At 41.8% G+C, this 18,278-nt stretch overlaps 2 protein-coding genes across 2 annotated transcripts in view; both read right to left on the minus strand.

Moving 5' to 3' along the window:
- Positions 1–8,501, minus strand: part of pacsin3 (protein kinase C and casein kinase substrate in neurons 3) — a 28,245-nt gene extending 19,744 nt beyond the window's left edge. Inside the window, exons 1-2 of the mRNA XM_061068911.1 lie at positions 8,433–8,501; positions 3,701–3,763 (exon numbers count right to left, since the gene is read on the minus strand). The gene's annotated coding sequence lies outside the window, so the exon portion shown is untranslated. The remainder of the gene's footprint in view (positions 1–3,700; positions 3,764–8,432) is intronic.
- A 1,370-nt stretch (positions 8,502–9,871) lies between these two features.
- On the minus strand, positions 9,872–16,423 carry ero1a (endoplasmic reticulum oxidoreductase 1 alpha). Its single transcript, XM_061067809.1, has 15 exons — positions 16,247–16,423; positions 15,183–15,302; positions 15,013–15,096; positions 14,560–14,601; positions 14,348–14,430; positions 14,143–14,216; positions 13,339–13,459; positions 13,121–13,182; positions 12,621–12,647; positions 12,442–12,534; positions 12,070–12,316; positions 11,681–11,750; positions 11,311–11,397; positions 10,988–11,127; positions 9,872–10,792 (listed from the first exon to the last, which is right to left on the minus strand). Exons 1-15 carry the CDS (start codon positions 16,316–16,318, stop codon positions 10,732–10,734), a joined length of 1,383 nt encoding a protein of 460 aa, XP_060923792.1. The 5' UTR covers positions 16,319–16,423; the 3' UTR covers positions 9,872–10,731.
- Positions 16,424–18,278: the final 1,855 nt, after the last annotated feature.

An 18,278-nucleotide genomic window follows, 5' to 3' on the forward strand; every position in this document is an offset into this window, starting at 1 on the left:
CAGTTTGTGAACTCGCGCATTAGAGAAAGTATTAATCGCATTAACGGACATGAGAACGATTCTTCGTCAGCTTCAATACATCTTCACCTTATTTTAACTATTTTAGACGTTTCTGAATTGATCAGTTTGTAAGCGAGTTGTTTATGTATTTAAACAAAAGTAACATGTTATAAACTTAAATTATATTTAAGATCTTTTGGGGCCCTTTCCATCACCCTCATCCTTCACTCGGCCCTAGTGAGTTTTTCCCGTATTTCTCAATGTTTACTTTACATGTTTACATGGGTCCAATCACTGGTTATGAACTAGAGTTCAGTCCCCCCCCCCCCGAGTATCTACACACACACACACACACACACACGCACAGGATTGTGGATTATGAAACAATGAATTGCTGCAAAATGATACAGAACCACGAGGACATCTCTCAGTCCTCGTGGTTCTCAAAAGATCTGATCTTCTTCATCCAGATCAATAAATTATTCCGTGGAAAACTGGAAACCGAACTGTCCTTCAATGTTAAAGAAAGTGGTTCTTTCTTCTCATCCTTCTACCAAACTAAATTCACAAAGTTCAACTGTTTTGTGTAGTCGTGCTAACAAAAAAACAAATGAACAGGGGTGGAAACACAATCTCTTTCCATTTAGTCCCTGGACCGTGTGAAATAATTGAGAAGCTAAAGGCTGCTGCTGGATCCTGAACAGGCCACAGATCAGTGACGTGAGATGAGAGGAGATGAGAGGAGATGAAGTGTGAGATGGATGAGCGGTGAGAGGAGAGGAAGTGCAGGAGAACACAGAGGAGAGGAAGAGCTTTGACAACACCACACAAACAAGAGGCTTCTGAGGCCGTTTCCACGACAACACCAGCAGCATAAATAAATCCTTCAATTATCTCCCTGTTTATTTGCAGCAGGTTTGCAGTTTGTTATTTTCCAGAACTGATAAATAATAAAAAACTTATCTGATCAGTCTTTTCCTCCTCACGGCTCCAAATCTCCAGAGTTTCACATTTAGTGATTTATTGAATCAACAGCTGTTTCTGAATAAATTGAAAACGGCTGCAGGCGTCAGGTTTCTGCCGACTGAGCAGTTTTCCTGAGAAAGACTCTGGGTCTACTATGAAACAGCAACTAAGAGTTATTGTTATTATTGATGAACCTGCAGATCAAGTTCTCAACATCTAACTATCGCATTAGAGGAACAGGAACCAGTTCAATCGTTGACTGATCAATCAACACACTGATAAGTTCATAAGCTCATAAGCAATTATCAAAATGTATCAGATTCAGCAGGTAATTAAATACTTGTTTGTTGAAGCCAAAGTTTGATTAAGATTATTTTATGTTTTATGTCATAATAAGTTGGAAATGTGGAGATTTGAGTCTCTGGTTTGATAAAATATTAGAAGATTAACAAAATAACCGGTAGAACGATAATCAACAACTCAAATTATTTTTACTGTTTATTAATATTCTTGAGTAAATTTAAAAACGAAGCCAAAGACGAATAAGCAGCTGCTTTCATTCTGATTAATCTATTTAATATCAACGCTGCAAATTCCTTCTTTCAGTTCTAACACAACCTGACGACTCTGCTCGCAAACACAACAACAATCAACAGACAACACAGAGGAGGAGGAGGAGGGTGAACGTGGGAGGAAGGGTGAGACAGAGGGTTTAGAGAGAGAAGTGGGTCAGGCCAGCGAGGGTGAGGAGGAGGAGGGGAGGGGGGCAGAGCAGCTGAGGGAGGGATGAGGAGAGAGAGAGAGAGAGAGGCCGGTCCAGACCTTATAAGCCGCACTGGAAAACTCACGGTGATTAATCTGATTAATGTACAGCTCCCAGCCGCTCGCTGCTCCTACACGTCCGTCGGGCTCGTGGCGAACGGCAGGAGAATCGGTCTTTAAGCCGCCAGCTGCATTCCAGCCCGGCTTCAGTCTGTAGGTACGAGCCAGCGCCTGCAGCCGCCCGGCATCGAACCAGCGACTCGGAGTTACCGGTGTGCTCCAGCTGCAGACAACCAGCTGCGTCTCACTGGAAGCGACACGCTCACTTTGTGAACGTGGGTCTGAAGATGGATGTCGAGCGACGGAGGATTTAAATGCAGAGAAGAAAAACGCCAACACACGGCCAGCAGCGCCATGGCAACGTGCTTTCAGACTAGAGTTAAACCTCGGTGTGTTCTCAGGCTGCAACACAACCACACAACAGCAAACTCACAATAACCAAGAGTAAATTAAATAGATTCTTTTGTATTTGAGATGTTTCGATGGGCGACAGGTTCAGTTCATCGCTCACGTTTCAGACTTTAGAGCTGCAACGATTGGCCGATTGGTTGATTAGCAGATCAACAGGAAGTTAATTGTTAACTTTGAGATTATCGAAATGATCGCTTCAGACGTTTTCCCAAAACAGAAAAATTCTCAAATATTTTCTCAAAGCTTTTCAATCAAACGTGAAGACATGTTCCTCACATCTTTCTGTTACTCTAACTCATTTAAAATGTGTTGAGCTTAAATCAGATGACAGGAGAACAATGAGCAAAGTTATGAACAGTTTGTTTTAAAGGTGTGACAAAATATCGATACTGGAAAATGTAGTATAGTATATCTGTATGTATAGTTTGGACTTTTACCAGTTTATGGTTATTTACATTGGAGAGGAAAACGCCAACACACGGCCAGCAGCGCCATGGCAACGAGCTTTCAGACTAGAGTTAAACCTCGGTGTGTTCTCAGACGGCAACACAACCACACAACAGCAGACTCACAATAATCAAGAGTAAATTAAATAGATTCTTTTGTATTTGAGATGTTTCGATGGGCGACAGGTTTAGTTCATCGCTCACATTTCAGACTTTAGAGCTGCAACGATTGGCCGATTGGTTGATTAGCAGATCAACAGGAAGTTAATTGTTAACTTTGGGATTATCGAAATGATCGCTTCAGACGTTTTCCCAAAACAGAAAAATTCTCAAATATTTTCTCAAAGCTTCTCAAACGTGAAGACATGCTCCTCACATCTTTCTGTTACTCGAAATCATTTTAACTCAGGCACTTGATTGCACTTCATGAGAATCGGACCCGTCTTTAAACCTCCTGCTTTTTTCGTATTCTCTTCTGATGTTTGTCCTGAAAAACACTTTTTCAGTTCCACTATATGTTTTACAGATTTGACCGGAGAGACAAAAACCCCTGTGTGAATCACCGCTTGTTAAAGTGTGTTGAGCTTTAATCAGACGACAGGAGAACTATGAGCAAAGTTATGAACATTTGTATTAAAGGTGTGACAAAATATCGATACTGGAAAATGTAGTTTAGTATATCTGTATATATAGTTTGGACTTTTACTAGTTTATGGTTATTTAGTAAGTAAGTAAGTAAGTTTCATTTATAGAGCACATTTAAATACAGCATAAACTGACCAAAGTGCTGTACAATGACAATAAAAAGGCAAATAATACAATATAACAATACAAATTGACCATAAGTCCTAATATCCAATACATTGGAGTGATGTCACAATCCTGCACTTCACCTCTTTAGGAGCGTTTTGTATTTTCCTCCAGTCAGACACACATCATGGTGAATCATCCAATCACAGGCCACGCATCACATATCCTAAGTTACCCTGAATACCCAACATGCAACAGAAACACAAAGCACACGTTGCCCCTGGACCAAAAACAGCAGAACTTACCTTAGAGACAAAAACAGAGACGGACAGACGTCCAAGCAGAAGACAGCCTGTGTCTCCGCGGGCCTGAGAGACAGGGAGGGACAGCACAGAGCGGAAGATCCCACAGCAGCAGCAGCAGCAGCAGCAGCAAGGAGAAGAGCACAGGGAGGTTTGTTAGACAGCGGAGCGGCCAGCGGCGTGCGGTTCGATTCCCGGCACCCCCGAGCTGCAGGTTATATGGCTCCTCGCCGCCCGGAGGTGGCACATTCTGGGGGCGCCGGTGAAATGCCACACATGGAGCCGTTAGTGAGCGGCTAATGAAACAGCTGGAGACCCGCAGGGGGGGGGGGTCAGGGCGGTTCACTCACACCTCTAAATTTACCTGCGTGGACGACGAGCTGAGACCAGAGTGTCAGGTTTTAAAAAGACCAAACGACCAATTTACCTAAATTCACTTGTTGGTCAAACACATAAAGTGATTTCACATTCCTGAGAAAGTGTCTCTGATCCTGCAGAGGACCAGTGGATTCAGACCAGTGGATTCACACCAGTGGATTCACACCAGTGGATTCAGACCAGTGGATTCAGACCAGTGGATTCAGACCAGTGGATTCAGACCAGTGGATTCAGACCAGTGGATTCAGACCAGTGGATTCAGACCAGTGGATTCAGACCAGTGGATTCACACCAGTGGATTCAGACCAGTGGATTCAGACCAGTGGATTCAGACCAGTGGATTCAGACCAGTGGATTCAGACCAGTGGATTCACACCAGTGGATTCAGACCAGTGGATTCAGACCAGTGGATTCAGACCAGTGGATTCAGACCAGTGGATTCAGACCAGTGGATTCAGACCAGTGGATTCACACCAGTGGATTCAGACCAGTGGATTCAAACCAGTGGATTCAGACCAGTGGATTCACACCAGTGGATTCACACCAGTGGATTCAAACCAGTGGATTCAGACCAGTGGATTCAGACCAGTGGATTCAGACCAGTGGATTCAGACCAGTGGATTCAGACCAGTGGGTTCAGACCAGTGGATTCAGACCAGTGGATTCAGACCAGTGGATTCAGACCAGTGGATTCAGACCAGTGGATTCAGACCAGTGGATTCACACCAGTGGATTCAGACCAGTGGATTCAAACCAGTGGATTCAGACCAGTGGATTCAGACCAGTGGATTCAGACCAGTGGATTCAGACCAGTGGATTCAGCCCAGTGGATTCAGACTAGTGGATTCAGACCAGTGGATTCAGACCAGTGGATTCAGACCAGTGGATTCAGACCAGTGGATTCAGACCAGTGGATTCAAACCAGTGGATTCAGACCAGTGGATTCAGACCAGTGGATTCAGACCAGTGGATTCAGACCAGTGGATTCAGACCAGTGGATTCAGACCAGTGGATTCAGACCAGTGGATTCAGACCAGTGGATTCAAACCAGTGGATTCAGACCAGTGGATTCAGACCAGTCATCAATCCCAGTGAACCAGAGTCTGACCCATATGGATTACTGGGAGTAGAAACCAATATGTCAGCTGATTTATCTTTATATTACAAACACACAATTTTAATCTGAAGATGTCGTTATCAACATCGTGATCTAATTGATCCTTTAACCACATATGTTCTTATAAATAACTGACTAACAGACAAATATACAAAACATGAATTAAGAAAATGAAACCAGTATAAAGATAAATGTTTTCTGCAAAATAAAAGAAGTTTTCATATCAGCAGATCTGATGGGACATGTCAGTGAAGAGCTCCCAGCAGAACCACAGCAGAGAGGCGGAGCCATGCAGAGCAGAAAGGGACAAGTCAGCCTTGTTCCCACTCTCAGCTGTTCCCTCCTTTCCAGCCAGAACCACATCACTGAGGCCATGTTGGGCCGGGACCGCCTCCACCCCCCCAGCCTCCGCCCCCCCGGCTCCGCAGGACTCGACCGGTTTCACTCGACCTGCTGATCACTGCAGGTCATGAAAGACGAAGTTAACCCGGAGGCTGCTTCTCCTGCCGTTTGCACTCGATTCCAGTTTGACAACTTGTTTTGTTTGGAGAACGTTTCCCAGGAAACAGCAAAACTTCCTGAACAGCCGGAGTCAACAACAAACTATTGTATTTACTGATTAGTCGATCAATAGATGATTAATGGTAATAATAATAATAATGATTTAAACATTTGATAGTTGCAGCTTCTTAAATGTGACGACTAAATGTTTTCCTTAAGGTTGAAGGACACCGAACATCTGGACGGTTGTTGAGACATTTTTTCTCAAATTCCCAGACATTATTATTTATGAATTAATTGATAGTTACCAGAAAACATAAATACAACTGAAACTGCCTAATTTCTCTAAATGCTAATTTAAAAATAATCAATTTATAATAAATGTACTTAATTTCCCTTCGGGGATGAATAAAGTAATCTATCTATCTATCTTATAAGTTTCATTTTTTATTCTAGTTTCTTTATGTTTTGTTTTTTTCTAAAAATATTTTAAATACACTTGTTTCACTGAGTTGATTTCAATCTCAAATCAAAAGGTATTTAGCTCTATAACAAATCTCTTCCTTCTCAACATCTTTCAGGTTGTTGTATTTCAATGTAACTGGAAAATGCATCAATCTTCTCTAACTAATTGTAAATAACGGGTTAAATCATTTAATATCATTAAGAATGAAATAGTGTTAAACGTGTCCTTCAGTCCGAGTCAGCTGGGTTTCATTTGAAGATGTGTTGAAAGAGAAAGTAAATGAAACTGAGTCGGTTAAAACCGGCTCCGCACAGAAAGTTTCCTTCTTTGCCTCGTGGAGGAATAATAATAATGTTCACGTCCCAGAAGCTCCTGTTCACATCCAGAGCTCAGGTGTGAACTCAGAGTTCAGGAGAACAGAAGCAGGAACGAGGACCGGACGGAAACTGAGAGAGAGAGTTCACGCTCTGCAAGGACATATTTCATCTTTCCATGAAATTCCACTCGCTCGGCAGGATTCAGAGTCCTGAAGGGGGGGGGTGGGGGAGTCCCGCCTCCACAGTGGATCCTTCTACAATACTGCTGCTTGTCAGGGACTCCCTCCACCCCCCCAACCCACAGGAGGACTTCCATTAAACAACAGACCAACGACTGTTAGAAATAAGTGAGTCAGTGGAAGCAAGAGAACAACATGCGGCAGATTCACAAATAACATTTTCTCTCAAGTTCCAGAGAAAAGAAACGACGGCTTCAAAGCAGCAAATGTTTTTCTATAATTGTAATTGTGAAAAACAAATAAGAAAAACATGGCAAAAAAACGGTAAATTACAGCGGAGGGGGAAAACTTATTTTTACGACTTAACATAAAACATTAAATTTGAGTTATATTTTCAGTCGACTCTGCAGAATCTTTAGAGCTTGTGTGATAACTTCTACCGTTTCATATTCTATTGTTTACTTTGGCAGCAATTGTCGTTCAGGACTTCTGCGAGTTTGTGACCGATGTTTTTTTTTCTGCCCCCTACTGGCCAAGAACGACTCGATGCACCTTTAAATTTTGAGATTAAACTGTTGAAGTGATAGAGCAGAATGACTGAAGTTTTATGCAATTCCCTTATATTCTAGACCATTTTCAGAGCATTTTGGTAAATTTCACTACAAAACGTGCAGATTTTCCCGTGGCACGTTAATGTTAGCTTAGATATTAGCAGGTTAAACCATCGCAGCCTCGATTGTAAACATTCGCCACGAGTTAAAGTGATGAAGGTGAGACTAAAACGAATATTTAAAGTATTACATAACACTAAAGTTATTAAAGTGTTTTAAAGCGAGTGTTTGAACCCCGGGTCAGAGTCAGTAAATCTGTTTTCTGTGTGAATTCTTTGTGAAACCAGATCCAGAAGAACCCAGATCAGAAGTAGGCCTGTTCCACTGGTTTCTCCTCATGTGGACACAAACCAATTTTACTTAGACTTGTCAGATCTGGATTAGATTAACCAGGAGGGTGTAAGGTTCAGATTTGTAAAAAACCTTTATTCTCGTCTCAAACTCACTAGATTCCGTGTTCCCCTTCATGTCAACCACACGGGACAAGGCCCGGAGAACAATCACTGTATTTAGACTTCTGTCAAATCTGGAATAGATTATAACAGAAGTTGTATAAACACAGTTTCACCTTTAATCAATATTTAAAACCAGAATAAATTGAGGTTTTTCACTCATGTGGACAAAACACCATCAAACTGAGAGTTGAGGATTATCCAGGAGTCAAGAGTTTGAAGATGGTTTAGATTTACATTTAGACCTCGATGTGGACTGGATTCACAGAGAGGGTGTAAACATGGTGAAGACCGAACTGGACCAGGTCTAGATCTAAACCTGAATCAATCATCATTCCTGTTGTAAACCTGAATTTTATAGGACTTAAACGGGATCTAACCCTAGATAATATAAATGAAGGAAAACACTGAAAATCCACTTTTATTTCCTATTGACACTGAAAAACAAATATTTACTTTTAGGTTTTAACTCAATAGTCGGATTCTCAATGACTCCTGGTAGGAAGATGTAACTGTAACGCTGGGTGTAACTGTAACGGGTTCATTCAGGTTTCCTATTGGCCACACGAGTAGATATTTAGAATAGTAACGAGGAGGTGCTCGATGACAAGTGTGACACAGCGAGGGTGTAACTGTAACGCTGGGTGTAACTGTAACGCGGGGTTGCACACAGGTGGCCCCAGCATGTGTTGATGAGCAGGTGAGGTCACTTACCTGGTTCACTCCGAGCAGGAGAACAGACTGATAACTTCTCTCCTCTTCTTCCTCCTCTTCTTCCTCTCGGTGCAGCTGAGTAACTTTGGTTATTTTTTAAAATACAAAAATATTCCTCCCTCGTTTAATCCTCCACACACAGCGACATGTTTCCACTTCTCTCCGCGGACACACGTCGCTCCTCCTCGGCCATGAAACCAGGAGAAGTCGCCTCCTGCTCCAGAGACTGTTTCCGGCTCCGCTCGGGTCGAACCGGAAGTTTCCTCCAAGGAAAGAAGGAGGAAATGAAACTGAGGGATGAGAGATAAAGAGAGATAAAGTGTTGTTTCTGCGCAGGATCGGTTTCCTCCTCCTGCTGCTCTGCTGCCGTCTGTTGTAATGGTGCGTTCACTGACCACCGCAATCTCCATTCATCCTATTACACAGCTTAACCCTTCACTGTCCGTGGTGCGTTCACTGCCCGCCGTGATGCGTTCACTGACCACTGTGGTGCGTTCACTGTCACCGCAATCTCCAGTCATCCTATTACACAGCTTAACCCTTCACTGTCCGTGGTGCGTTCACTGACCACTGTGATGCGTTCACCGGCCACTGTGGTGCGTTCACTGTCCACCGCAATTTCCACTAATCCTATTACACAGCTTAACCCTCCACTGTCCGTGATGCGTTCACTGCCCGCCGTGGTGCGTTCACTGTGGTGCGTTCACTGTCCGTGATGCGTTCACTGCCCGCCGTGGTGCGTTCACTGCCCGCCGTGGTGCGTTCACCGTCGAACACAATCTCTGTTCATTTCATCCTATTACATTTCCCTCAGTTGACGCTTTTATCCAAAGCGACTCACAATAAGTGGATCAACCTTGAGGAAACAAACCCAGAACAACAAGAATCAAGCAAGTACAAGTTCTTCAAGAAAGCCAAACTACAAAGTGCTATAAGTAAGTGACATTTAAGTGCTACTAAATTGATAATTTAAACTTTTATTCAAGGTATAGTCGGGTTTGAGCATGTCCTGGATGTAGACTGGACCTGATCCGTTCTAACCCTAACCCTACCAAGTACTAATGTTTTGAAACGGATGGGAGCAGCCACTGGTAAAGTGAAGGGAGCGGAGAAGTGAATGAATTTAGGTCAAAAACCAGTCAAGCTGCTGCTTTTCTGGATGAGCTGCACAGGTCAGAGGTCACCACCAGGTAGACCAGCCAGGAGGGAGGGGCAGTCGTCTAGGTGTGAGGTGACCAGAGCCTGGACCAGAGCCTGGACCAGAATCTGGACAAGAGCCTGGAACAGAGAGTTCACTGTCACCACAATCTCTATTCATCCTATTACACAGCTTAACCCTTCACTGTCCATGATGCGTTCACTGTCCACATGTTGCCTTCATGTCCACTAGTTTGTCTTGTGTGTTACTTGTAATTCAACAGACGTCTCATTCAGTCAAGTTTCAAAACTCTAAATTAGATTTATTGTTATTTCTGAACTTTACAGATCTGCTCATTACATTTACACAATTTCCCAACAAATCTCATCATTATTCAGAATTAATGTTCAAACACAAACTTAATATCATCAGAGCAGATTGATTTTGCTTTTATCTGCAAGTTGAAGTGTGGAAATCATTTTTCTATACAAACAGCGCCATCCTCAGGGCAGCAGCATAATCACAACAACAGGCCACTGGGAAACGTGTGATCAGGTAAAGCAGAAACACAGGAACCTGAACAGAGATGATCTCAGTTAAAGAATAAATATAAAGAAACAAAGAAACACGTTGAAAATCTAAACGATAATTTACACTTTTCAATCTCTTATCAGTGGTATTCATCAAACGTGTAAAATTGAAACTTCAGAAGTAAATTCTGAGTAAAAAAGTTCTAACCCTAATAATAATAATAATGACAATTTAGATTTCTACAGTGCATTTCAAGGTACCCGTCGTTATTTTAGAAAGGAAAGAAAGCAAAGTGGGCAATAATTATTAATTCTGCTGCAAGATGGAGGCGCATCAGGAATAATAATAAAGAGAATATGATTCCACAGCGTCGATGTTTACGCTGTGATTATAAATAAAAATATCAGATTTACTCTGTTACATTTAAGTCAAAATAAGTTTAATAGAAATAGTTTTTTTCTTCACTGAGGCCATTTTTTGTTTTGCTTTTAGGTAAAAAAACAAGCCGGTGTTTCGTCCGTACTGAGGCAGCTGTGATGTGTTCAGGGACTCGAGGGCACGCCGGTCAGCTCTGAAGACACAATCGACCCCGTCAGAGGAACCGGTGGACGAAGACGCCTCCTGAAGCCGTCACCGCTCCTCGGATAAAAGCGTCCTGAAGTTCTTCAGCTCTCGGATGCTTGTGGAAATCCTGCGAGACGTTAAAACAACGGTCATCTCTGTATTCAGGTTCCACCAAGAACAAGCACAGAAAAACTCCAACTTATTCTCACTGACTCCAGAGGTAATGATACAAACATTTGTGGTTCTCGTGTCTGAGCCTATAAATGCCAGTAGTGTATAATCACAGGATGTTATTTAACCTTTACTCTTGCCGGACTCTCACCTTCCGAAGGCGTTGAGCAGAGAGACGACCTCCTGGCGGCTGAGCTGGAAACTGGGTCGGCGCTGGCTCGCCGCCGCGGGCAGAGCTTCAATCTGTCGCTCTGAAAACAGAATCTTCAGCGCTGTGCCTAATCCCTGAGTCTGATGGAAACACAGAGGCACAGAGAGAGATCGAATCACAGAGCAAATCAAACTGTTACGGCTCATCGCGATACAAACACTGATCTGGCTGTTGTTAAAGCCTCATTTAACCTTTTCATCCAAGAACAAAATATCGATTCAAATAAAAATAATCATATTTTAAACATTAAAACAACGTCTCACCTGCAGTTTCCCCCACAGTCGACATTTGAAGCAGCCGACACAATCCATGATCCTGGAGATGTTGAGGAAGGCCAGTCTGATGTCCTCCTGGTGGGAACAAACACACAACCACACACACACAAACACACAAACAGTCACAGTGTGTTTGCACTTTGGCTCAACTCCTGTTGTTTGAAATGTGCTGTACAAATAAATCTGCCTCGACTTAAAACTGGTTTATGACCAAAGACAAAGAGGCAACAAGAGGCTGCACAGATACTTTGTCAAACTGAATCGGAGAAGAACCTCATTTTGTTTTCAGACACGACAAAGCTCCTGATTTATGTCGCCTGTAATATCAGTGTGGCTTCACACCAGCGGAGTTTCAGACCTTCAGTTTGGCTGCTTCCTTCTCGTCACCGGCAAACAGAGAAGTCTCATTAAAGTGCAGAGGGAACGATCTGGAGGAGTGAGGACGGAGAGGAAGGTCACAATAAACTGCAGCGCACACAACGACAGCACAGGAAGCACCACTAATGAGAAATTAAATTCATCTCTAATTTAATTAATTTAATGTAATCCTTATTTAATAAGAGGGTCAGTGAATAGAGGGTCTCATACACTGTAAAGATTTGAAAATCATATACGGAAGATTTATGATTTCAGGCTTTAAAGTAAATCTTTTACAGATAATAAGATCCTAGTCTAAGCACCTGTAGCCATATTTGTGTAGAACATGTTTATGATATTAACGGGAGTAGCAGCAGGCCTCGGACTGACCTGGCCAGTTGTGCGACTTGCAGCAGCAGCTCTTTGTGTCTCCGGTCCTCGTCGGCTCGGCCGGTGTAGAGCTGGAACGCCGGCTGCTGGAAGACGGGCAGCGCCTTGGCCAGCGCCCGCAGCTCGATCAGGAACAGGAAGTAGAGGTTGCGGAGCCTCTTCGGCCCCTCGCCGGCCGTCAGCTCCGAGTCGAACCGCTGCCGGTACTCCGACACGTTGTGACCCCACTTCCTCTGAAACCAGCTGTCTGAAGGTGGAAGAGAAACATTCACTTATTGATTAACGTTTGAAAGAAAAGGTTCAAGGTGTTGGGAAACATAAAAACGAGAGGAATGGATTGAGTCCGGGAGGGTTTGTGTGTTTCAGTCTCACCGTCCAGCAGGTACCTGGCGCTCAGGTGGATGTTGATGCTGGCGTGCAGGCCGGAGATGAGGCGGTAGAAAGCTCTCTTCTCCACACACTGACCTGAGAGAGGAGCGCAATCAACAAAACAAATACTCCACAGCAGCGTCTGTGTCAGTCGATCCTCTTCAGGGGAAACATGCGCTCACCTTCCAGCCAGCGGTAGAACGTCCTCGCTGCAAAGTGAACAACGGTTTTAGTTTCACATGTATAACAGATCAAAGCTGGACACATTAAAGGACACGTAAAAAAAAGGAACAAAATAAAATGGTCAGATTCATACAGTGGATTTATACAAGGACATATAAAATAATAATATTGTAGAGTCCCCGGGATCTTCATAGTTCAAATAGGGTTCCCAGATTTTAAAGAATTGGTTTTGTTTCAATAGTCAATGTACATTTAAGATACTCCAATGGCCCCAAGTCCAGAAGCAACAATGTCTACTACTGGGAGAAAATGTGCAATCTATGTTTAATCCTAAATTCCATTGCTTTGGTGTGATTTACAAACTGAAATTGATTTGGTTTTATCTCAAAATATCTTAATAACGGAAAGTTCCTTCTCCCAGGTAATAAACCCAAAGTTCCTATCACCCGAGAAGAAGAACCTGAGGATCCACATGAAGCGAGTGGTCCAGTGAACTCACCTTCGCCTCCTGAGCTGCTGTGGAAGGAGTCGGGAACGAGAGGTCGTCGGACAGTGAACGGCCTGTGAGGCAGAATGAAGGGAGAAGGTTTTTAAACACCCACAGGCTCTCTTTGTAAAACTCTACTCAATATAAAACAGTGTCGTCTGCATAGAAGCGAATGCAGGGTAATAATTAATGGTAATCAGAGCACTAATTATAGTTTTGAGAGTGTTCACTTGAAGCAGTTCTCTTCGTAGATGCTGTTCCAGATCCTCCACACCTCAGGTCCTCTGTAGCTCGTGAAGCGTTCAGGGTTCAGCAGCAGGTCCACGTACTGGGAGTCGGGAGATTCCTCGTCTGGGAAACAGGAAAAACACTTTTGTTCGAAAAGAAACCAAAACTAATCCAATTAAATATCCATAAAATATGTGTAGTATTTTATGACATATGTTGGGGAATCTAAATACAAAGGAAATGTATCTATGTTCCATTAGTTTTCATGTAAAATGTACTTTTGCTTTTTATCGTATTCCCCAAATATCCTTTAAATCACGTTCAGTTTTAACTCTAATTTGTGTTTTCCTGAAAATATCAACATTATGTTAAATACTAATAATTCGCAAATAATGTACATACTCTGTGTATTTATAGTTACAAAATATTTGTCAATTTATAATGCTCCCTTAAAAGATTAGATATTATTTCAATTGTTTTCTAAAATAATTTTAAATTCCCAAAATGAATTCCTTACATTTTAGTCCATTAAATAGTTAAATATTCTCCTCATTTTTGTTCCCATACATGTTTTTTATTCTTCTAAATATGATATAATTATAATTCACACAATATTGGGTTTTTTCACAATCACATGCACAATGAAACGATCCACTTTCTATCTTACCTGTGCATAATTTTTTTAATTCATCTCAAATCAAAAACAGAAGTTGAGGTTTACTTCCGGGGAAACTTTTCTTTGTGCAGAAATGTCTGTGATCTGAATAAATAGAGTTTTGTTTCGGCTCCTTCGGACTGAATCTCACCGTCGGTCACACAGAAGCGCTCGGCCTCGTCGTCGTGTTTGCTCCAGTCCAGCAGAGCCTCTCGGGTCTCGGCACTGGGAAACGAAACAGACCAGTGTGTTCACTCACTTGCTCCTGTTTGGATGTTTCAAACCTCACAGAAAAACCTGCTTAATAGATTTGTTCTCTAACATGAGAACAGTGAACTCGTCTTCCTCATCTTCACCTCAAGGAAACGTCCACAGCTCCGAGATGCTGAGTCTTCTCACACTCATCCAGCTGCTCTTCTGCTTCTGCTTCTGCTGAGTACTGAACACACACACACACACACACACACACACACACACACACAGGACGGGATATGTCGTCTTTGTTCCTTGTGACTTTCTATTTAATTCACATGTATGACTTCATCTAGGTGTTTTTAAACGGACTCACCTTGTTGTGTGATGAAGATCTGATTCCCTCTGGAACTTCATTCTGACAAGAGGAAGAGTCTGATGTGAGTGAAGCTGATCGGTTTGTTTACCTCAGGTTGATCAGACGAGTGGAGATTAAACTGTTTCTCATTTTGACCTAACCAATTATTATATCCCAAGTGAAAATTAGCCCAGCTTCCACTTTTATTTAATTTAATGTTAATATCATGTATTACGTATTGCTCTTTCGCGTTGTATGTGTTACTTTGTTAAGCACTAGTTGATTTAAATGTGCTTAGATATATATTTAAATTTGAAATTTACATTGACAGAACCTCCTTTTCTTCTCTTGAGCTTTATTTAGCAAACAAGGACTTAGAGCACTGGGTTCTCAAACCTGCTGAGAATGAGTTCTGAAACTGGCACCATTGAAACCAGTAATAAAGGGAAAGGGTTGAAATCAGGGACTCACGGGAGCACAGGCCTTCACAGCACAGTCCCTCAGGCCACAGTGAGCGCTTGCCGTCCAGAACGGACACGGCTTGTCCAGGTTCACCTGCACAGGGACAAGACCTTGACTCACATCCTCAGAAACACACCCTGTGTAAAGTGTGTGTGTAAAGTGTGTGTGCGTTCATTTACCTTGTAGAACCTGAAATAGTCAGACTCCAGAAGTGTTTGGAGTTTGGGGAAAAGCTGCTCGTTGTTGAAGCCGTCGATCGTCTCCACGTCACAGGCGCAGTCGTCCAAGTCGCCCGTGACCTGAGACGAGAGGAAGATATGTCATCAGAACTCTGCAGTTATAAGGAAATTACTTATTCCATCATATGAGTCAGGATGAGATGTTTTCATAAGGCCTTAGCAGCTCAATTTTGTTGATTTAATGTTTAAGGATTGTGAAAACACAGTTAGGAGATAAAACACACAATGACTCCACCTCAGATCTGTAGAATGTTTCACTGACTTTAGAGTTTAAATCCACAACAAGCAAGTTTTAAACATTAAAGATATAATAATCGGTCATTTATCGAGCTCAATATCAAATGATATGAACAATTTTAGCTTTGACATCATTTTAAAAAATAATCTCCCAGCCCTGCTTACAGTTCATTAAAAACAGTTGAGTTAAGAGGAAATAAGTTAAGATAAAATAATGATACGTTAAGATAAAATAAGATGTGAATTTATTGAGCCACAGTTGAGGAAATTCACAATTGAGAAATTAAAGTAGATAAAACATGAATAAATATTGAATACTGTATTCAAGTAGCTGATTCAATAATCTTTATATTATTATATATATATAGTTTTTCAAACATGTGCAATTTACATGGAGGTCAAAGTTGTGTTAAATTTGAATACTGGTAAAAACAACCACAGTTCTATAGTTTTTATCTTATTTCATATTCGTGAAGCTCGCAGGCGACCACATGCAATGTTGTGTTTCGAACGCTTGGGGGCGCCACAGCAGAGGAAATGCACAGAGGAAACGCTGAGAGGAAGAGGAAGTAACATGGCGAGAAAACTGGACTTGACAGCGATGGAACCTGAGTTCAGGTTGACACACAAATCTATGGACACACACACACACACACTGTCAATCACCACCGGATACTGAGATACAGACTTCATCTAACGTCCAGAGTGAAAGGAAAGAAAAGTAAAATAACAACAGGAAGCTGTCAAAATAAAAGCGGTTTGTTCACCTGACAGAAACACCTGCTTTCTGCACAGCTGCACATCTGGAGGAGGAGGAGGAGGAGGAGGAGCAGCTTCATCACGACCTCTTCTTCTTCTCCTGATGATAACACACACTTTCAGTTTGAGAAGCACAGTGTTCCTCACACACACACAGACACACACACCCTCTCTCTATCCCACACACACACTGAGCTGAGGGGGCGGGGCTCGAACTTGCAGCTTCCTGGAGTTTCCTCTTGTCCAGCCCACTGTACGTGCGGTACGTGACGGATCAGCTGATGATGACACCTCACAGATCAATAATCACAGAATGATATTTAGGGCCCGAGCACTGACAGACAGTGAAGTCCTATTGAAAGTGTAAGGATTATTATTATTATTATCCAGGCATATTAATTGGCTTTTTGAGGCTTAAACATTCTCAAATTCTGACCAAAATTTGCAGAAAATTAGAAAGTGGTGACAATTTACGTATTCTGGAGGAATATTCAATGGGCGTGGCAAAATGGCTCAACAGTGCCCCCAGACCCCCGGAACGTGCTCACTTTGACCGATCTTCACAAAATTCGATACACACACACACACAAACACACACACACACACACACACACACACACACACACACACACACACACACACACACACACACACACAAACACACACACACACACACACACACACACACACACACACACACACACACACACACACTGTGACATCAAACAGATGCGACAACCTCATGTGTTGATGGCGTGTAATCAAACGCCACCTTCTTTGAATCGTCACGTTGTTGAGATGACGTAATTTAAAGTTGATATGTGTAACGTCAACAATTGGCGACTTCCGGTTGCGTTATTCCATAATGCTCCGCAATAAAAGACACAAAAAAAGCCGAACTGTTGTTGTATTGCTACTAAAAAAAATAAAAAATATATAATTTTTTTTTATATTTAATTTACATTTAAATGTTTGTGTTGATGGGCAGTGCGTTAATGTGATACCATTCATCAGCCACACGGTGGTGCTACAATATGCACATTTATTTATTTTTATTTAAAGGAACAAGCTGCTCAAATTAATATTATTTTATTTCATTATGTGTCAAAAGTTATAACAAAAACATGAGTAAAACATGTTTTGAATTTCAAGTTTAAACTACTATACAGCTGCACTGAGAACAATGTAAGCTTCAGGTTAGAGAGAGAATCATGTGTTTTATTGCAAAGCTCATAAAGAATATGCAGCCAGTATCAATGGGGTTCCATGTGTTTCTGGTTCATTTATTATCTGGACTCTTCATGCAACATGACGTCATGTGTTTCCTTCAGATCTCCACCACAGGACCGGGGAGTTTCCTCTGCTGGAGGGAATTCACTCTGCAGCTGAGAGAACCCACTCACAGCTTCAGAGACGGAGAACAAGGGAGAACACCAGCAGAAGGTTTCATGTGTGAGAAGGTTTTTAAACGTCTACGCTCCGTCGCCTTCTGCTCGACTCTGTGCTGGAAAATCCAGTTTCATCATGGAAAGCCCTGGTTTGTATTTAACAGTGTGAAACTGAGTCGGTGGATATGTACATTCCATCTGTCCTTTTACAATATAGTGCAGAAAATACGTAATTATCACAAGAGCAACTAAGTTTACACAAATCCTGCAAATTTGAGAGATAGTTTTATTAGGTTATGTTAAAGTTTACAACTTTTAAAAAATCCTGACTCCAACAAAAGATAAGTAAAAGCCGTATTATCATGTGGAATGTGCTAAAATATCAAAATGACAAATACTTTTCAGGCTGTGACTGATATTTCATTATACATATATTATATTTTCATTGTATAAGCAGTTCTACTGTTGTGGTCGGACAAGTTAGACCTGAGGGTTGTGAGACATTTAAAGGAGTAAAAAGAGGAAACGTAAAAAGTTTATATTATATGATATAAGAGATTAATTAATAAATTAAATTAATCTTTTATATCATCAATGAATTGTCTTATCATTATAAGGCATCATAACAAATATTTGTGAGGTTTAGAGGGGA

Source organism: Limanda limanda, chromosome 3 (genome assembly GCF_963576545.1).
Source record: "Limanda limanda chromosome 3, fLimLim1.1, whole genome shotgun sequence".
Taxonomy (NCBI): domain Eukaryota; kingdom Metazoa; phylum Chordata; class Actinopteri; order Pleuronectiformes; family Pleuronectidae; genus Limanda; species Limanda limanda.

Bases quoted from the DNA above. Each gene is read 5' to 3' on its own strand.
- ero1a (XM_061067809.1), bottom strand. From the start codon at position 16,318: ATGAAGCTGCTCCTCCTCCTCCTCCTCCTCCTCCAGATGTGCAGCTGT. The intron at 12,648-13,120 runs GTGAGTTCACTG...TTCACTTTGCAG, and splicing joins CAGCAGCTCAGGAGGCGAAG to CGAGGACGTTCTACCGCTGG. The intron at 11,398-11,680 runs GTCTGAAACTCC...TGTTCCCACCAG, and splicing joins AGGAAGCAGCCAAACTGAAG to GAGGACATCAGACTGGCCTT.